Here is a 17,366-nt window from a genome sequence, read left to right as displayed (position 1 = left end):
CCATTTTCATTCACATATATTGAGGTCAGAGGTCAACGCCAGTTTTTCCTTGCCAAAATTGGAGCATTATTGAGCATCCTTTGCGACAAGCTAGTATGACATGGTTGGTACCAAAAGATTCCTTATGTTTTTGTAGTTTAATACTTTAAAACTGAGCCCGCTACATCCTCCGAAAGATCGAACAGCGGCCGGGCCAGCTTTATGAGGTTAATTAAAAATCGATACAGCATTTTGTAGAATCAATACAGTATCACAAAACATAATAACGCAATACTCATGCGTATCGATATTTTCTTACACCCCTAACAGATGATAAAGCAGTGAGTGCCAGTCAAACAGGCAAGATACAGCGACCTCTTTTTCCACCCTATTCATAAATAAATCAGCTCCGTCTACACATGAATGTTTCATCATTACGCTCATGTCAGAGTGGTGAGGCGTTGCCTGCCTGCAGCCGAGACGAAGACGAGCGATGCATTCATATGTTCAGACAATATAGATTACATGTCAGTTATATAATAACATAAATGATCTCTGACCATGTGTCATTTTTAGTCCAGAGCAGAGACTCAACTTGAACACTGGGGGGAGACAAACACTGCAGGAAAAACATTAATTTTTTCAGACTCTCAGAGTCTCAGAGTGAAACCATTTTAGACATGTATGACATGCTAATTAAATGAAGGGATTTGGGGATATTTATAGAACGTTCTTGACAAGACTTGGATCATGATGTGTTTGGCTGCCATGAGGAGGGATGTTGAAGACATGGGTTGATAAAGAGAGCTATAATAATAACAAATGATAGGAACTACTTTATCATAATATAAGATGGTTTTGTCAAGAGATATTCTTAAAGGAAACATGTTTGGAGAAAAAAAAAAGAAGGTTTGTGCGCCATTTTACGCACGAAGTACGTCTATCTTTAGGGAGGAAATTCACCATATACATCAAGTGTATTTAAACTAATAGATGCAGTTTTGCTCTCCTCCTCTCTGACCCTCTCAGTGATGGACCACCACCACCTGTGGCGGATGAGTCAGCCGTCATCAGCGCGCTTTGACCCCCAGCAGCTGTTTATTGGAGGGACAATGTCAGCCTGAAAACACACACACACGCACACACACACTGGTGTTTTCACTAATAAGAAAACCCACAGTAGCTGTCGACGTCCTCAGATGCTCAGTCAATAACCACCTGCCCACGCCACAGGATGCAGAGAAATGTTTCCGCCTGTTTTGCTTTTATTCTGGTGACGCGTGGATGTAGACGGAGCCGCTGATTGTTTTTCAACTTTGACAGTCTTGCTTCCGTCTTTTTGACATATTTAAGGTGTGATTTTTTGTTTTTTTCCTCGGGGGAAAGCGCCTGGTGGTTGTGTTGATCATGTTTGTGATTCGAGCATCATCATCATCGTCGGAGGAGATGCTGCTGGAGGCTGGCAGACACCGGCACTGAGCGGCGGAGCGGCGGAGAGCTCTCAGACACCGGGCGCGTCTTTTTTTCCTCTTGGACACATCTCTCTCTGAGACAACTGTGTGTGCGTGTGTTTTTAGCGCACTCTTCTTCTTCTTCTTCTTTGGTGGTGTTGCGATGTCCACGAGGAAGACATCGTTGACGGACAAGCAGGCTAGAAACGGGACGTCCAAATATGTGTTGGAGAGATGCGCTTCTGTTAACGAGTATTATGATATTGCCTTCAAGGTGTGTATTTCCGTCTTTGTGCGTTGATGTTTTTGGTGTTTTTTTTCTTTGTGGTGGAAGGAACAGGTGTCTTTAAATGTTTGATATACACAAACAGCTGGATGACTCCACATCTGGAGCATATAATGAGTGAAAATCAGTTGATTATGCATTGTGCTTGTTAAACAGGCCACACATGACACAAGTCATACACCTGATGGTTTCATCTGAATTACTAACAAGTCTCTCTGAGCCTTTAAATCTCTCCAGCTTGCTTTGTCCGCCCTTTTACTGGTATAGGCAAATATTTGCTGAGGGTGTACTTGTTGCTCCCTCCCATTAAATATTTATTTATAAAAAGCTATACTGTTTATTAAAAGAGCCACAGACAAAAAGACAAAAGTTAAAGTTAAATTGTCTTTGTTATCTATGATGTGTTTATGCAGCTATATATGACTCACTGTGTGAATAACTGTGCCTGGATGGATTGTATAATTACACATCCTGTTGGTGTAATTATATTGATTAGTTTTGGATGCATGCTGGAAAAATAATGAGAGAGTTGAAATTACAGAGTTGGCTCAAAACATCTCGAGTCCTCTCTCTACAGTATACAGTGTCACATGTTGGTGGCAGCTCAGACACACAGTGGATCACAACACTATCTGTAGCTATATGGCTGGGCAATATGATGATATATGGTCAAAACCATATAAAATAGTCTTATCGTATATATTTTTCTGTATCGTTACTATTCAACACAGTCTCACGGCAGTTGGTGAAATAGTCATGAAATTTAATCTATTTGATTCTTGTACATAAACACGAATTTCCCTTCTTTTTTTTTCACGATGCTCTGCACGACTTTCAATCAAGTATTTTTTGTGCGTTTTCCTAAAAGAATGTTCAGCAACACACGTGTCAACACGTGTCAATTTCTACTCCAATCTTTTCAAAATAAAACTACTTAGTTAGGTTTAGGAAAACATCGACTTGGTTAGGCGTAGGCAACAAAACTACTTAGTTAGGTTTAGGAAAAGATCATGGTTTAGGTTAAAATAACACTGTAAGTGGCGTTACTTAAGTACGGAAGTTATGTGACAAAAACTACATAGTTAAGTTTAGGAAAAGATTGTGGTTTGGGTTAAATATCACCAGAAGTGGCGTAACATAATTATGGAAGTTACGTGAAAAAGACTACTTAGTTAGGTTTAGGAAAAGATCACGGTGTGGGTTAAAATAACACAAGAAGTGGTGTAATATAAGTACGTAACTTACGTGAAAAAAGTATTTGGTTAGGTTTAGGAAAAGATCTTGGTTTTGGTTTAAATAACACCAGAAGTGGCGTAACATAAGTATGGAAGTTACGTGAAAAAAAAGACTTGGTTAGGTTTAGGAAAAGATCGTGGTTTTTGGTTAAAATAACTCTGGTGTCCGGTGTTTGTTTTTTGACCAACCCATCCACCCCAACCTCGTTCCTACGTGGCATTCGCCGCTCTTCATACTTCAATCAATACATTCAATTTCTTGACTATTTCACAAACTGCTGTACGACTTGCCTGTTTTATCGCGATATAGGCTATAGGCAATTTTTTTTCTCTCTATAATTTCACTTAAAGTTAAGTTCATTTTGCACTCCCGTTCTTAAAATGAGAAAATACTCCATACTTTTTGTGTTTAATTCACACAGGAGTAAACAAAAATGGGCTTCACCATGTGGTTAATTCATATAGACTATGTATTTACTGAATTACCAGAAAACATGCTATACTGTGATATATATATCATTATCGAGTTATGAAATGACCTATGTCGTGATAGAAGATTTTGGCCCAGCCCTATCTGTAGCTGTATTTTCCATATAATATTAACTGAAATCTTAGAAAAATAAGACATTGCACAACATTATCATCTGTCTCAAACATCGTGATCCCACTTGTGAAAGATTTTTCTCACGGGATTGCAAAATAATTTATGCAGCACGTCCCTCAGCTTTAATTTCCTCTTCACAGAGGGGGGATTGTAATTCTTATCCTAGCATCACGTATAAGCTGTCAGTCACATGTTTAACCTGTTGTCCCTCTTCTCTGGTGGTGGGGTTCGCTCTATAGGTGATGCTGCTGGGAGACTCGTCCGTGGGGAAGACGTGCGTCTTGGTGCGCTTTAAGGACGGGGCATTTCTGGGAGGCAACTTTATAGCCACCGTTGGAATAGACTTTAGGGTGAGAGAGATGTTGTTGAGCAGTCACAGAGTGGCTCATTATACTGTTCATTATTTCTGTGTTTATATTATTTCCTGAAAAACAACCTTAATGATATTTACCAAAGCAACAAGGGATCCACTTGTTAGAGCCACCGCGGCCCAATTATCACCTTTATTTCCGCGCAGAACACTTTGTCATTCTGGCGACGATGGCACCGAATGTACAAAATCGTCTCACCAATCAAGTCGAGTTCACAGACCACTTGTGCTGCGTGGCTCGGTGTGGATTGGCTTCCTAAATGTCTTGGCAGATGCCTGCCCACGTCTCTCTCTCTGTCTCCTGGAAAGATTGGCTGTGGCTCAACTCAGTCCTGAAGGAGTCACACTGCTGACAGACGAGCTCCTACCTACTAGTCGCATACACCTCATGCACACACACACACAGCGACCCACGCAGCAGTGACTGTCGCTGAATTTGGAGCAGATTTTCTACTGTATATCTTCCTCTGCGGGGATGAACAGGAAAATAGGCGAGTGTTTCGACCTCCCATCGAGGCAAAACACTCACACTAATGGCGAGTCAAGTAGGGGTGGTTTGAGGAGGAAATTGTGTTGCATTAGACGGAGTAATGTATTGTCTTCTTTGGACGGCGGTGTGGACATTAGAGAGTGTAATGGATGTCTGACAGATGTATGGACATTGTCTATTCAGAAGCGTTCATCTCAAGCGAAAGCAACAAGTACCGCGGCCAGTGCCCATTCATAAAATGCATTATAAAAAGAACTGACACTGGTTTACACACAAAAACAGGATGGATTCAGTGTCACACTATTCATTCAGAAGAAGGGGCTCTTAATGTAAGCAATTTGTGTTTGTGAAAAGGGGCAAAGCTGCTTAGAAATCATCCGAGAGGAGCAGTTGAGTCAATATGCTGAGGTTTCCTCTTTGCATGGTTAGGCAGGCAGGCAGGCTGTTGTGGCAGCTTGTAACATGGCCGGTCTATTTTCGGCATGCTTCCTTGTAGCAGTTACTCAGCATGCAGGCTCCTCTCACGTCATAATTGAGAGGGGAAAAAATGGAAACCCATGGCAACTAATGCAGGGGTTGAACCATGTCCATTCTGCCAAGGCAAGAGGATTCAGCAGGTGGCAGCTTTAGCTTTTTGCACACGTCGCAGAGGTTGTTATTTTGTCGCTGTGTCTGGTTTCGCATTTCTGCGTGTTTCTCAGGAAAGGCCGGGGCGTGTTTTGGTGATGACCTGTCACTGATACAAAGCGATAAAGTGATTGCAGGAAGTGCTGCAGAACATTTTGCGAGTCGTACTTCCTTCATCACGCTTTGGTGGTTTTCGCTGTGCAAGGTTGAAATGCGGTTGTGACCTGGCTTGCTGCTGTGTAGCAGGTCATAACATCAAAAAAACTCCCCCCATGAAACAGACCGTGAAAGAACCTGTGTTTTTGACGTTGCATGTTGGAGCATGCATGTTAAAATATTGCATGTTACCTCAACCTTTATTTCCACTTCACTGTTAAAGTGGACCTATTATGCTTTTGTGCCTTTTCCCTTTCCTTTAGTGTGTTATACTGTATAGTTTTTGTGCATGTAAAAGGTCTGCAAAGTTACAAAAGCCCAAAGTCCACACCAAAGAGAGTTAAGCCTGGTTTATGGTCGCCGTAGTGAAACCAGCGCGAGGTGCACGCGCCAGAAAATGATGTCACTGCGGCTTTCAGGTGGTACGCCAGTTGTCGCTTCGCTTGGTCGTGCACCTCTGAATTTTTATAACTACGCGCCCACTGCACCTTTCAGTTCAACATGGATGCTTTCGAGGGAAGACTCGTCAAGCAGGTTTTCCTGTACAGACTTCTCTACAACTGTTCATTGAGAGACAACAGGGACAGTCCCATGACACTAAATACTTGAAAAGAAATAGGCAACACACTGGGGAAAGAAGAGGCTTATTGCTGCAGGCTGTGAAAGAATACGAGACATTGTATTGTAAAAGCTAAAAAAGCGACCCAAGGGAAAGCACCGAGAGACAGAAAGTAGTTTTGACTTGGAGCAATTATTACAGTGCACAAATGCAACGTTTGACGGTACGTCAGTGTTTACTACTGTTGCCAAGCAGCCTACTTTCCTTTCCGGTACCACTCGTTGACTTCTTGCTTATCCACAGAATATTTTGTTTGTACGCCCCCTGGCGTTTCGGAGCATATTGCAGCGAACAATGCGTTGTGCATAAATGCTCGTGCTCGTAGCGCGCGCACCATCTACGGAGGCCCGCGTCACGGTGTCTCACGCGAGTATAAACAAATCTTTACTCTCCCCCACAGAAACACTGCTCCTGAACTGCCTGAAACGTCTTGATTGAAGTCCTGCCTTATCTTCCGTAATGTGGTGATGTCACCAAGTAATACATTTGCGTAATACCTGCCTAACGGCTAGTGTGGCACGCCCTCAAACAAAACTAGTAAGAGCGGAGCTGGAGCGGAGTCCAAAGAGTTTGGTTCGGTTGACCAATCATAACAGAGTGGGCTTTTCTGGAGGGGGCAGGAGCTCAAACAGAGCGTTTCAGACAGAAAGTAAAAAAAGGTGCTGCAGCACAGCCGGTATGAGAAAAATAAAGTTTTTTTTTTTAACATTAAAGCAGGTAAACATGTTCTGGTAGAAACCTAAAATCCAATTATGCACCTGAAAATGAGCACAATATGTCCTCTTTAATTCAACACATTCACCGGTCACAACATTTAGCTTTTTTTAGTGGGGTGCCTAAACTATTTTAAGCCAATCTTTTCTCTACAGGAAATCAGAGGGCACCCCTACGGGGCTGCAGGAAATTAACGGGGGAGTCAGTTGTTATGCTGCCAGTCTATCTTTCGCACTGTTGTGTAATTAAGTCTAATCCCAGGACCTTGTTGTTGTGTGGGTGTTGCAAATTACATTCCCTGCCAGCATTCAAAACCACTTTTAGTTGTCTTGTTTCTTTAACCACATGCAGAGTAGCTTGGCTTTTTTTAGTCTGCCGTGATGTTCGTCATTCATCTCTATGCAGTTTTCACAGCACTCTAGCCTTTAAAGCATATGGTGGATTGTCAGTCTCTCACTGCTCTCTCTCTCGTTGTCTGCAGAATAAAGTGGTGGATGTCGACAACCTGAAAGTCAAACTCCAGGTGAGAACATGGACCTTTACCTGCGTGAGACAGTGTCTACACTTCAGCTCACTATAAATGGCAAATCATCTCATCCATCTGGCAGTAATTGACTTAAATATTGACTCATCTGCTAGATTATGTAGAATCAAAAATAAAATCAAAAGTGATAATTGACCTTAATATGCTTTACACTACCTTGTCATTGTTTGTGTTGCCAATCCAATCAAAGAATCTGATATTGTAGTAAGATAAACGGCTCTGCAGGTTCATGTGCCAGCAGCAAGCTGTTAATCTGAGGCACATACCCGTCTATCATCATAACCTGTTCATTCAACACTGAGTGGGAGGTGGCAAAATTAGATTCCTCTGCTACCTCGAGTAAATCCTTAGATTTGTCTTTCTTGCACGGGCCTTGAACAGGATAAAATCCTGTTATTAATTCCAAAATAGAGTCGACCACCACAGGTGTAAGTCTATAGGCTGGGCTACTATAGAAAGGAAATACATAGAAGCTGAAGTTCAGAGAAAAAGGTTTTACGTTTTCAGGCTGACTGGATAAACAGTGTGACCGATTGATTGGATGTAATACTGTCATATGATGTCTTTTTAAACCAATTATTATATAGATACAACCTAAAAACTGCACTCTAGAAAACTTAAAGGAATATGAGGAAAAACACAGAAACAGCAAACAAAATGTGTTATTTCAGCTTTCCATAATTCAAGGCCTATTAATTATCTTGATATAATTTATTAATTTACAATTGAATATATTTAAACATAGGATTTAAAGGTACAGTGTGTAGGATTTGGCGGCATCTAGTGGTGTGGTTGTAGATTGCAGCCAACTGAGTACCCCTCCACTCACTCCTCCCTTGCCGCCAAGTGCAAAACCGTGGTAACGCTGTTGGCCACGCTCAGAGGCCATCCTTGCCATAATAACAACACTTTAGGAGCAACGGAAGTCGGATGACGGCTGGCGGTACCACGGTTTTGCACTCTGCGGATCACGTTACCGCAGTTTCACAAGCGTGTCGGAGAACTACGGTGGCCTTCAGGTAACGTAAAGACGTGAAAGGCTCTCTCTAGAGCCAGTGTTTAGTTTGTCAATTCTGGGCTACTGTAGAAACATGGCGGAGCAACATGGCGGACTCCGTGAAGAGTCCCTATGTAGGTATGATGGGCTCATTCTAAGTTAACAAAAACACAACCATTCTTAGTTTCAGGTGATTATACACTGATGAAAACATAGTTATAAATATTATATTCAATTTCTGTTAATAGATCTCCCGAAATGTTACACACTGTTCCTTTAAATTTTAACTACATCAAAACATTGAACTCCACAAGAGTCAAAAGCTACTTATTGCTACTTTGCTAAACTAGGGTAGTTAGTCTACCTTTTAGCATGACTACAGCTGTATTTATTCTCTATGATCAGCTTTACATGCTACCTTTTTTATGTATTATTCATGTCCTTATTTATGGATAACAAACTAAACTGCCAAAATGTTAGTTCATCAAAAATTGATTGGATTTCAATTACAGGAAACAGCTCCAGGATCAAAAAGTTAATGGAGCTGTAGCAGCTAGCAAATTGACTGTTTGGTTTGTTTTCAGCTTAGCTGCATATATATACATTTATATGGCATGAAATGTATGATTAAACAAACGTCAAAAAGTCAGAATCCAGTGTGAACTAAACTTTGAGTAAATATGTCATTACAATTTGTCATTGTAAGGCAGAATACTGTAATGGGATGTTTCTGCATTTGTTGTTGCCTGTGCAATAGGATATTGCTGCAAGGATGTTGAGTTTTCTCAGTCTGTTATGCAACTACCATGACTAGTTAAGATGTTTTTAATCTCTATGACCAGATAGTTTCTACCTTATTTATGTAGGATAACAAACTAAACTACCAAGATGTCAGTAAAATCCTAATTGATGTGTTTCATTCATAGGAAACAACTAGGGGATATAAAAAATAAATTCAAATCTAGCTTCAACTAGCTAAATTTGTGTCTCTTGCTTTGACTGTATGGTTTGATTTTGAGCTGTTTTCTTTGCATTAATACCGTTTTTTTAAAACTCTATGTTAAAACAAGTCAGATTCTGGTCTTAACTACATTTGGACTAAATATATAGTTGCTGCATTTTAGCTTTTGTAGGGCGGTATAATGGTATGTTTCTGCTTTAGTCGTTGGCTGTGTATGATTTGCTGCGAGGATTGTTCAGGATGTTCAGTTTTCCCACGTTTGCTGTTGTGTAATTATGTGGTTTGTTACGCAGATCTGGGATACAGCTGGCCAAGAGAGATTCCGCAGCGTAACACACGCCTACTACAGAGATGCCCAGGGTAACCTTTTGCTTTTTATATTGCACTTCCTCATGCTTCTGTATGTGTGTGTCTTATATTGTGTGTGTGGGAACGGGTGGTGTAGGTAACCTGACTAAGATGTGTGCTTTTCATTAGTGTGTGCATAGAAGGTGTGTGTAGGTGTTGATGTGTGTGTGTTGCATGAGACGGTGTGCAGACAACAATAAAGGTGTTCTGTTTCCTTTTACAGCGTTACTTCTGCTTTATGATATCACCAGCAAGCCGTCGTTTGACAATATCAGGGTAAGACTGCATCAAATTACTTCTCCCTCCCACTCTCTCCCTCTTCTCTCTCTCCATTTTCACTTCCTAAACCCTCTCAAGCTGAACGCTTCACTCTGTCTGTTTACATGCAAAGCACTGCGAGGCCCTCCAACATTTTCTCACAGCTCTCTTTTGAAATGACATGATGTTATCGCTTGCTTCGCTACACTGTTCCCAGTTTCAGTAATGAAAAGCAATAAAAGTGTTCAAGGATAAGAGTGACTCAGTCTCACCATGATTGATTGGAGGATGGTAATAATACGCGGCGTAGGGAGAGGAGAGCGAAAATGCAGACTTGTGCGAGCGGTGGTATTTGTTTTGTTTATAGACCAATCTCTCTTTCTTCTTTATACTTTCAAAAGGCTTGGCTGACTGAGATACACGAGTATGCCCAGAAGGATGTGGTCATCATGTTGCTCGGCAACAAGGTGAGCGAAGCTTCCTTTTTTCGCGTTACATAAAAGAGATCAGGAGGATAACTGGTCTCTTAGCACAATTTTAACACACTCTTATCACACTCAGACAGACCTGTGAACGCTCCAAAGCCAGAAAATGTCTCCGCTGTGACGCACGGATGCAAAACTCTCGCTGAACATTTACAAGTGACACGCAGTTTTAATTGTGTTTTGTGTGTCTTCATTGATTTATGTTTCTGTCTGTGAGAAGAATTTCCCTGCGGTGAAACTAAAGTTGGTCTACACATTCATTTCATTCCCATCACCCAATGTTATTTGATTGTTGTGACTGGGGAGGATACATTCAAAACCAGCCACAAAATGACTTATCACTTGCTTCAAGCTTCCCTTGCATGGACCCATTTCCCCCACAATGCTGCTGGTGATGAATATCATTGCTGCTATATTTCTAAGCTCCCTCTGGTGGCTCAGAGCGGACTCACCCCTCTCCAGGGTCAGACATGTCACACAGCAGCCACTCAGATCATTTGCTGTGAGAGCAGCGGGACTGCCGGCATCAGTCTGTGGGAGCGCTGCTCTTCTGCTAGAGGTGGAGTTTCTGACATCTCATCATTATGAAGGAGCTCCGGCTCAGCCAGCTGGCGGCAGATAAGAGGACGTGCGGGTTGACACGGCGGTGTCTCACTGTAGCTAATGGCATGGTGTCTCTGTGACCCTTCACCTCCGCTATGATGACTTGTTTTCTCTTCCCCCTGCTGCCGTCTTACAGGCAGACATGGCCGCGGAGAGGGTTGTGAAGGTGGAGGACGGAGAGAGGCTGGCGAAGGTAATGTATGACGGCTCCGTGTGGTCATATTCTCAACAACACACACTGCACTTGCTCTTCTAATGTTTTTTCCATCGTAGGAATACGGTGTACCATTTATGGAGACCAGTGCGAAGACAGGAGTCAATGTGGAGCTGGCCTTTCTCGCTATAGGAAAGTAAGTCATAAAGCTGCACTAATCAATATTTTCATATTAGCAGTGGATGAAATGACTGTGTGTAATGTGAAAGGTGTATTTTAGAGAAACATTATCTGACTCTGCAGTTCTATTCAGCTCTACAGAGCATTTCTTTTAGCTCTCAGTTTTGTTTTTTTCCGGCACAAACATTTACTGTTTTGGTTCACTCACACTGCTATCATCAGCATTGTTTCCAACAGCAGCTATTTTCACAAAAAAAAAGCTCTTATAAGCCCACTGTACACTACCCACCCAGCACGACAGACAGTCAAAGTTAGTGTTTAGCCAACAACAAACACAAGGCTTTCATCCAGGAGACCGCTAATCGTGTCTCGCGCGTTAAGTTCTACTTTCACCTTACAATCAGCTGTTTGTTCACCTTAACGTTTCATTTTCACTTTACAAATGTAGCAGTTTTAAGCCTGACCATGTTATTTTTTCCTAAACCAAACGAAGCGGTTTGTTGTCTAAACCTAATGTGACGCCAAGGGGCGTGACAAAGCAGCAGTATGTGAGGAGATGGGATGAGAACGTGTTGTTCATTTACATAAAAATATAGAAAATTAGAACATTTTTACTTATTTTATTCCAGTAAAGGGATGCGGCCCTATACAATGATATTCTAGACGACAGTGCTCCCAACTTTGTGGCAACAGCTGAGGGAAGACCCTCTTCTGTGTCAACATGCCTCTGTGCACAAAACAAGGCCCATAAATACCTTTTGGCCTGGACTTTCTGGCCTGCACAGAGCCCTGACCTAAATCCCATCAGACACCTTTAGGATGAACTGGAGCGCTGACTTCATGAGTCAGACTTTATCGCCGAAACTCACTATAACACTCTTGTATCCCTGCAGCCAGAATCTGAAATCTAGTGGGAAGCCTTTTTGGAAAACTGGAGGCTGTTTTATTAATGTATATATAGTTTTAGAATAAAATGTTTATCAATCACATGTGGGTGAGATGCCTGGGTGTCCACTTACCTTTGGCCATATAGTATATGTCATTCTAGTATGTCATGTAATACAAGTTACCCATCCCACAACACACTGCATGTAGCTAGTTAAATATAATGCACAACATGTAGACTGTATATAAGAAGTGGACATAGTCACCGTGACGTCACCCATTGGTTTGTGGACTACGGTTTTGAAGCCTCAAGTTCGCCATTTTGGCTGTCGCCATGTTGTTTTTTGGCAACCAGAAGTGACATGAGAGGGTGGAGCTAAGTACAACCGAACGCTGAATAAGACATTTTCATGAACTGAAAACACACTGTGAAAGGGTTAACGTTGTAAGATGAAAACACAGACGACTCCCAGACCGGACAACGCCGTGGTAGCGACCTGTCAATCACAAGGTAGCCTCACCCTAAAGCATTCCCTGCTTTATGGTCTAAATGACTCTAAATGGGACCATCATTTACTAAATGAATACTTGAAACTAGTGATTGAGACCATAAACTCATGTTTGCAATGTTTACTGAGGTAATAAATCAAGTGAGACTTATTTTCTCATAGACTTCTATACAATCAGACTTCTTTTTGCAACTAGAGGAGTCGCCCCCTGCTGGCTATTAGAAAAAAATGCAAGTTTAAGACATTGGCTTCACTTTTCAAACCCAGATGTTGGTGCCTGGCTCAACAGGAGAGAAATCCCTGATGGATGCAGATGTTTTTTATTTTCAGAGACATGATTGGTTAATCGGTCAGGTGTCTTTATTCTGAGCTCTAAAGGCCTCACAGTAGTTTTTGTTCATGTTTTTGTTACAAGATGCTTGATAGAAGCGACAGGTGAAAGTCTCTAGAGCAGACCTGTCTCTACACCACACCACCCACCTAAACAAATACACTTGGGGATCATATAGAGAAGCTATTTGCACTTTTCTCATTTCCAGAGTTGTCTACAAAACAAATATTTTACACTTCAAAGGCTACATCTTCTTTTAAATAGTCCTCTAAGAGTGAGAAAGTTAATGTTTCTACAAATTGTACTAATAGAAAATGCACCTAAAGCCAAAACAAAATGAAATTAATTTCCAGTTTACTTGGAAAGAGGGATCACTGGTTGCTCGGTGTGCTCAACCGTAAGGTAAAAACGTGTCGGGTGCTCTTGGAAAACGGGGGAAATTCATAATTGACCAGATGGCAATCCAGGCACTCCAAAATATTAAAACAAGTGGCAAACGAGGAAGGAAATATATTAAATTATTATAGTGGCTAAATCATTAAAAAAGCCAACATGTTTCGACCACTGTAAGTTTGTTTTAAGCCCTGAAGAAGTGGTCAAAAAATGCTTTTTTAATGATTTAGCCGCTACAATAATATAGCCTTTTTAATATATTTCCCTCCTCGTTCGCCACTTGTTTTAATATTTTGGAGTGCCTGGATTGCCTTCCTCTCTATCCTGATTCCCAGTTTAGTTTGCGTCATGCTTCTGGAGTAGTAAACACTGAGGTTTCACATAAAGGGTTTGTATTTTAATCTGCTTCATGCATACAGCCGACATCTTTTTGCAGACTGAGTTTACTCCGGTCTTCTCCTCTCAGTATTTTATATTTTTCTTTGACTTGGCATTGATGCTCTGATCCCTGCAACTAATACACTCTAATGTTTTGTTTTTTTAAGCTAATTTCTTGTTAGTTCCTGTTGACTTGTTTTAATGGGATTGTACTTGTCTGAGGCTCCCTGTGGATCTCAAACTGTGTAATTTCTGCTTTTGACTGACTTCCTTGTGCACACACCTTTCTCATTGAAAGGCAGAAAAATATGAAAAGGATTATTATTAAGTCTAAAAATGAGCGATTGCACAGCATGTTCCCGGAGCTGTGGAAGTCAGTAATGTGGGTGATTTGCTATATTCATGTGTATTTTAAGTGCAAGTTAGATTAAATGATTCATGCCAGAAGCATTTTGATTAAATCTCAGTCCTGTTTCTCTCCCTCACTCACTTTTTCTTTCTCTTCCCTTCTCATTTTCTTGATTTGCTCACCCTGTACGTGCTCCATCCCACTCATCCACCCCCTCCGTGTCTAACTTCCTGTCTCTCTCGCCATCAGGGAGCTGAGGCACAGAGCGACAGAGCAGCAGAATGAGCCCAAGTTCCAGATACACGACTACATCGAGTCTCAGAAGCACAAGTCTAGCTGCTGTGGCCTCATGTAGCCGATCCTGATCACCAGGCAGACAGAGACACAGAGAGAGAAAGAGAGAAAGGGAGGGAGGGAGTGGGGACAAGGTAAAAAAAGAAGTCTGCTCTCTTTACAAAAAGCCAATCCCAGCACCAATCCTGAGAAGCGTACGACCTCGTCTTCTCTACTGAGCTTTTTAGCTTGAAGTGAATCTGGATTGGCCGGCCATCCCCTATCTGAAATGTGAATTTAAATCTTGTTTATGTCATGCGTAGAAATGTTTGTGGTCTTTGTGGTGACAGTTGTATCAAACTACAAGTCAGGAGTTGCAATCTGAAATGCGATATCCATCTGCAGGGACAAACAGAAAGCATCATTCTGTTCTGCATAGCTGCAAACTCAAAACTCCTCGTTTTGGATGAAAAATATGGCACCGTCGTGATCTGTGTAGATTCAGAGAGTTTATTAGTTGGGGGGGAGGAGGTGTTCGCGCTCCGCTAGGCAGACACTTTGCACCTAAAGGGTAACTACACCCTCAGGTTCTGCTTGAACCTGGAGTGTCAGTACAAAATATCTAAATATCTTGTGCTCGGAATACAGCACAGTTTTCGGTGGGCCCTTGTGTTGTGTTTACTGCCACTGAGGAGAAATAAATCTGGCCGGTGAACAGTGTTTCTTGGCATGTGCTAATGCTAATAGATCTTTCACAGAGAATACGGTTGCAAAAAAGGTAATCTAGTTTGAACTTTGGACGCAGCGCGCCGCAAGCTGTGCGATCCACTGCACTTACGCGCTCCACTGCACTTGCGCTGTGCTCGGTGCAACAAAAAGCTGTTGTTGCACAGCGCAAGCCATTGGAAATAATCTGTTTCAGAGCGCAGTGATGCCATTGCTGCATTCTGTGTGAAAGGCCCATAACGCTTCTATAGCATAGACTGTATAAATTATGGACGCAGTCTCCGTGACGTCACCCATAGGTTTCGGAAGAACCGTTGTGAAGCTCAAAGTGGGTGACTACGGCCGTCGCTATCTTGGCAGCATGCTTGCCATCCATGCCGAGGGTCCTGTTTTTCATTGCCCTATCCCGGTTTCCTCCCGGGGTCACAATCCTCCCGCATTTCTCCAGATTTATGGCAGTTTTTCCACACCTTTTTTTTTTCCTTTTCCTTATCTCAACCTGTTTCTGGCACTGTACAGCGTGTATAAGCCATAAAACCTACTGTTGTCCACCGGGACGGCAATAGAACTACACCAAATATCTTTTCCCGGCGGAGGAGAGCTGCTTATTCAGGTGTTTTTTTCCTGAGAATTAAAAGTAAAATTAAAAGTAGGCCTATTTAACAAAAAATGCTGTTGCAGTGCATTTACTATTTTGTTATTTTCATTCTTTACAAAATCACCAGAATGCAGGAAACAAAGTCTCTGAAAGGACCCCCAGACACCCCGCTTTGGTTTTGGAAATTGTCCCTATTTTTGAGGTCTCAAGGTTGGCAAGTATGGATGGCAGTGACGACTCAGCCTAACCCCCGACTAATCCAAAAACGAGCTAAGAGGTGGATCGTCGGTGGAGCTGAGGTGGGCCAGGGTGACGCAGTAGAGCAGACAGCTAGCAGCTAGTGACCTGAGACGGGACCCACCTGTGACCTTAAGCCTTAATATAAATTATTATTATTATTATATAAAAATTCATCCCCCGTACAGTTGTCATGAACGGTGAAATTAGCTATACAGACCGAAACCGTGTTTTGTACCAGGCTGTAAACATGTTTATTTCTGCTTTAAAGTTGCATTTTAACATGGGGGTCTATGGCGTAACACACCTCGGAGTATATTTCGTCACGGTTAGGGAGGATCCAGAGAATTCGGCTGAACCAAACTTTCAAATCCAAGCAGATAGATACAAAAAAAATGACCTGTATCAACATCATATGCCATCAAGAATCTATGTGATTACAGCACAATAAAACAATGTAATGTAGTTCAGGACCCAGCTTGACCTCATGTTGCTGTTTAACTGAGCTTCATCAATCTTGTCCACAGTGAGCTTAACTATTTGAGCTGAGTTCGGTCCGGCGGCAGAAGCAAAACCCTGAAGGCGAAGTTTGGCCATATTCTCAGAACCCGTCACCTTTTTCATCCCGCAGTTTGCAGTTTTTATATAAACAATCAATACGACTGTTGGTGTGGATATAGCATTTTGCCCTGCAGCTCTTAGTTTGTTGCCATCCCTGTTTTGACCAGACTGTGAACTGAATCCCTTTTGGCCTTACAGTCTCCATCATTATTCTTTGATTAACTCAGTGTGTTTGAGAAGTGGACTTCAGTCTCACAGTCAGATTGTAGCTAAAATGATCCCGTCTGTTCACATCTGTACTGCTGTTAGATAGAATAAAGCCAACTTTTTGAGGGCGCTCGCCCGCTGTGTGTCTGTCTGTACATTCAATTCAGGGCCAGTGAATCATCATTCAAAGTACTGTACATGTAAATGTGCTGGAGCATCATCCCACAGAGAGATAATTATCATTATTTTCACATCTTTATACACACACACACACACACACACACACACACACACACACACACACACACACACACACACACACACACACACACTCCCTAACATTGTTGTGTCTCCTTTAATACCGATGGATGTTGTTGTCTAGACTGTACCCGAAGCTGTATTTGTTCACGCACACACCGCATCGTGTAACTCGTTTCTTTGTACAATGTTCATTATGAATGTTTGCTTGTCGAACTTGCTCGCTGTCACATTTGTCCCTCTTCTGAGGCGTCACGGTGATCACAAAGTGCCATGAAAAAGTGCTTTGTTATCATATTATATATATAAAAAAGTATATTTTGTACTGTATGTGGTGTTGTTTTATTGAAGTCAGTCTCGTCTGTGTGTCTTGTGTGTGTGCGTGTGTGTGCGTGCCTGTGTTGGGCTTTTAAAGGGAAGGGGTGTGCTGAGGTTAATGAGCCACTGTGTGGCAGCATACCCTGTTTATTCTCTATAGTGTGTCGCACTAGAAAAAAACAACTGTTTTATCAATTAGACACTCAGCACACGTGTTGATTCTGTATTTTAGAGTCTTTCATTCCATTATAGAGGTGCATTGTTTTTAAATGATGCTTAACA

The 17,366-nt window shown here is 41.9% G+C and overlaps 1 protein-coding gene across 2 annotated transcripts; it reads left to right on the top strand.

Moving 5' to 3' along the window:
• Positions 1-1,041: 1,041 nt before the first annotated feature.
• Positions 1,042-17,089, top strand: LOC141780115 (ras-related protein Rab-37-like). Of its 2 annotated transcripts, XM_074655207.1 has the most exons (12): positions 1,042-1,704; positions 3,795-3,905; positions 7,013-7,054; positions 9,327-9,393; positions 9,605-9,657; positions 10,041-10,106; positions 10,864-10,920; positions 11,001-11,077; positions 14,156-15,130; positions 15,425-15,787; positions 16,078-16,202; positions 16,329-17,089. In XM_074655207.1, the coding sequence occupies exons 1-9, from the start codon at positions 1,594-1,596 to the stop codon at positions 14,259-14,261; spliced, it is 690 nt and encodes a 229-aa protein (XP_074511308.1). In that variant the 5' UTR covers positions 1,042-1,593; the 3' UTR covers positions 14,262-15,130; positions 15,425-15,787; positions 16,078-16,202; positions 16,329-17,089. The 2 variants fall into 2 exon arrangements, with proteins under 2 accessions (XP_074511308.1, XP_074511307.1); XM_074655206.1 differs by having other exon boundaries at positions 14,156-15,787.
• The last annotated feature ends 277 nt before the right edge of the window (positions 17,090-17,366 follow it).

The sequence above is a fragment of the Sebastes fasciatus genome, chromosome 13, assembly GCF_043250625.1.
Source record: "Sebastes fasciatus isolate fSebFas1 chromosome 13, fSebFas1.pri, whole genome shotgun sequence".
In the NCBI taxonomy this organism is placed as follows: Eukaryota; Metazoa; Chordata; class Actinopteri; order Perciformes; family Sebastidae; genus Sebastes; species Sebastes fasciatus.
This window is presented reverse-complemented; position numbering and strand designations above follow the sequence as displayed.